At 42.2% G+C, this 3,056-nt stretch overlaps 1 protein-coding gene across 1 annotated transcript in view; it reads left to right on the forward strand.

The window, feature by feature from the left end:
* Window positions 1-530: 530 nt before the first annotated feature.
* Window positions 531-3,056, forward strand: part of MEIOB (meiosis specific with OB domains) — a gene marked incomplete at its 5' end in the record, with an annotated part of 49,567 nt that continues 47,041 nt past the window's right edge. The window contains 2 exons of the mRNA XM_006901915.1: window positions 531-662; window positions 2,146-2,218. Of these exons, the coding sequence (XP_006901977.1) occupies window positions 531-662; window positions 2,146-2,218 (205 nt within the window). The remainder of the gene's footprint in view (window positions 663-2,145; window positions 2,219-3,056) is intronic.

A 3,056-nucleotide genomic window follows, 5' to 3' on the forward strand; every position in this document is an offset into this window, starting at 1 on the left:
AGAAAAGGAAAGTTGTTGTGTTGTTGTGTACTGTAAAGTTGGAACCGACCCATAGGTGACCATCCAGAGGCTTTTCAGAGGCAGTTAATCACAGGGGAAGAGATTGCCATCCTTCTCCCGCAAGGAGGGCAAAAGTTTGTTATTTCGTTAGTAAAAACATTTCTATTTGGAAAAAAAGAATCTTTGCTGACCTCTAGTGGTGGTTATTTGCTTACAGTTTGTTTTAAATAAGCCACTGAAACCCGAATTGTGAGTTCAATTTAAACTGAAGTGAGTTGAAGCTTACAGCTAGCTGGGTCAAGCCTACGGACAGTTTCCCTCTGTATCCACTGATTATAACTGAGAGGATGGGAATAAAGAGATGGATTGTAAGATGAGGCTGCTATGTTAGCAGCTTGCTTGCACCTCGTTTGGAAATTCATAAACGTATACCATTCAGGCAGATATCTCTAGCACTCTCAGCATCAGCTTTACTGGAAGTTGAAACAGTGCATTTCATTTGAAAAATAAAAGCTTTGATTTTCTTTTAGATATTGGATCAGAAAGATACACATTGAGCTTCACCTTGCGGGATTCCCCAGCCCACTTTGTAAATGTCATCTCGTGGGTCAAGGAAGGATACATCAGTTTGCTTTCCAAAAGCTTCTGGTTTGGCAGGTGTGGTAACTGGGCCTTGATTCTTCATCTTCTTCTGCTATAGTAATATATGTTTATGGAGTTAACATGAAGTTAAAACACAGGTCAAAACTCGTAAGAACCATATCAGAAAAGGGAAAAAAAGCCAAAGGTTAACTTAAGAGTATGATTTAAAAAAAAAAAAAAAAGAGTGTGATTCAAGATATTCTACATTATTGCTTCAAATGTATGTTGTTTTTGTTGATAGGTGCCGTCGAGTTGTAGACGACTCATAGCGACCCTATGAACTAACGGCCTGAGCACTGTTCATACATAGAGTTTCCCAAGGCAAGCCATTTCGGAAGTGGATGCCACTCCAGCTTCTAGGCTTGTTTTAGTCAGGAAGCTCCAGTAAATACTGTCCACCATGGGTAACCATTCCCACTTTTGGCACATCACTGTCCAAGTGCTTCAAATGTATAGAAACAACAAAATCTGAAAGTCAATCCCTTTGCCATTGAGTTGATTCCATTTTATGGCAACTTTCCATAATGTTACTGAACCTGTAAATCTATTTCAAGCTCCCTTCTTGGAGCTTCAGTATACTCAGTCATAACAGAGGGACAATTGTGGAATGGTTATGTGGGAAATTACAGCAGAAGACGCTCTGAGCCAGGCCATCCTAAACCTAAACTAAACACCTGCTGTTGAGTGATTCCACCTCCCAGTTTCCCTGTGGGACAGAGTAGAACTGCCCAGAAGGTTCCCAAGGGTGTAAATCTATGCAGGAGCAGATTGCCTCATCTTTCTCCTGCAAAACTGCTGGAGGTTCAAACCACAGTTAGCAACCCAACACTTAACCCACAATACTACCAGGGTCCTTACTTGGGCCACATGGAAACAGAAATCCTAAAATGTTAAGCTCTCAATGCTGGTAATCAGTGGAGCCAGAGTTAGTAACCTTGGGTTTCTCATTCTTTCTCTTCCAATCACTTTCTTTCAGAACTCAAAGAACTCACTGTCATCAATCAGAACTGACTCAGTTGATGCTCCATTGGGTTTCTGAACTCTAAATTGCATGGGAGTAGATTACCCACCTTTCTTATGCAGAGCTCCTTGTAGATTTGAACCACCAGAGAAGCTTGGCCTTTGGGTTTGCAGCACAGCTCTCTACAGACAACAGACTGTCAGAGCTGCAATGCTGTGAGAGGGTGGCTGATAACTGGATAGCAGTCAGTCAGTGTTATGTAGGAGGCACGTTGTGTCCAAATCAGATGCTCAGTGTAGCTAATTAACAAAACAATGGGAATGTGGGTTGTCCATTGTAACTTGAACACAAAAGCTTAAATATGTCCTCCAAGATCATACTGATGATTAGACTCCAGGATTCTGTTTCCCTGTATGACAGAAAATGTCCGTAACAACACTCAGAGAGATGGTGGTGACATCACCAAGGACAGAGAGTGTATGTGCTTAGGGTTGATCCTGTTAACAGGTTTTTAACAGTATCTTGCTTCTCCTCTATCTTAGTGGTCATTGAAAATCCACTGGTGCAAAGAAAGGACATAGAAAGAGAAGAAAAATTCAGCCCAGCAACTCCAAGGTAAATGTCTGGTTCAGAGCCATTGTTTCAGACCGTTCGCTCAACAGAGAGGCTGTACTGCGTTTGAAAATTAGGAGTATGATGCTACTCATTTGTTTTTGTTTATATACTTTGAAGAGTCATAGGGGAGGGGAGGAGAAATGGTTTTGTTTTTAGTACTTGGATTGTTGTCATTCTTCGGTTTGAAAAAAATCAAGTCATATCTATAAGGTGAACAGTAACACCAGGGAGGCACTCATTCCTTAGAATAGCCAATCATACAAGGTCAAAAGGATAGCATTTGACCAAGGGTATAGACCAGAAGATCATTCAAACCACCTTGCACATTTTTATACCAAGAGAGCTCTGGTGGTGTAGTCTGTAGGGAGTGGAGTTGCTAACTCAAAGCCAGTGCTCTCTAGCAATTCGAATCCACCAGCAACTCTATGGGAGAAAGATGAACAATCCACTCCCGTGCAATTTTTGGTCTTCAAAAACCCACTGAAGCTATGAGTTAATTCTGACTTGATGGCAATGAGCGAGATTTGAGTTCCCTAGAAACAGAGATGAGATTTTGTGTACAAGGATGGGAAGCAAGGACAGGGCTAGGGAAAAGTGAAGTGAGAGGTGGATTCACCTGGAATTCCTCCCTCAAAGACTGAGGAGAAAGCGCCAGCCATGAGTGTCACCTCAGAGGTACCTGGGGAGCTTGGACACTTGTTATGTGCCGTCGAGTCTTTGCAACTCATAGCGACCCTATGTACAACAGCCCTAAACTGTGCTCTATCCTGTGCCAATCTCATTGCCTCTGATACACCCATCCTGATTACCCCAGTCACTGAATCAGTCCACCTCATAG

Source organism: Elephantulus edwardii, unplaced genomic scaffold (genome assembly GCF_000299155.1).
Source record: "Elephantulus edwardii isolate Elephantulus edwardi_28Jun2011 unplaced genomic scaffold, EleEdw1.0 scaffold00350, whole genome shotgun sequence".
In the NCBI taxonomy this organism is placed as follows: domain Eukaryota; kingdom Metazoa; phylum Chordata; class Mammalia; order Macroscelidea; family Macroscelididae; genus Elephantulus; species Elephantulus edwardii.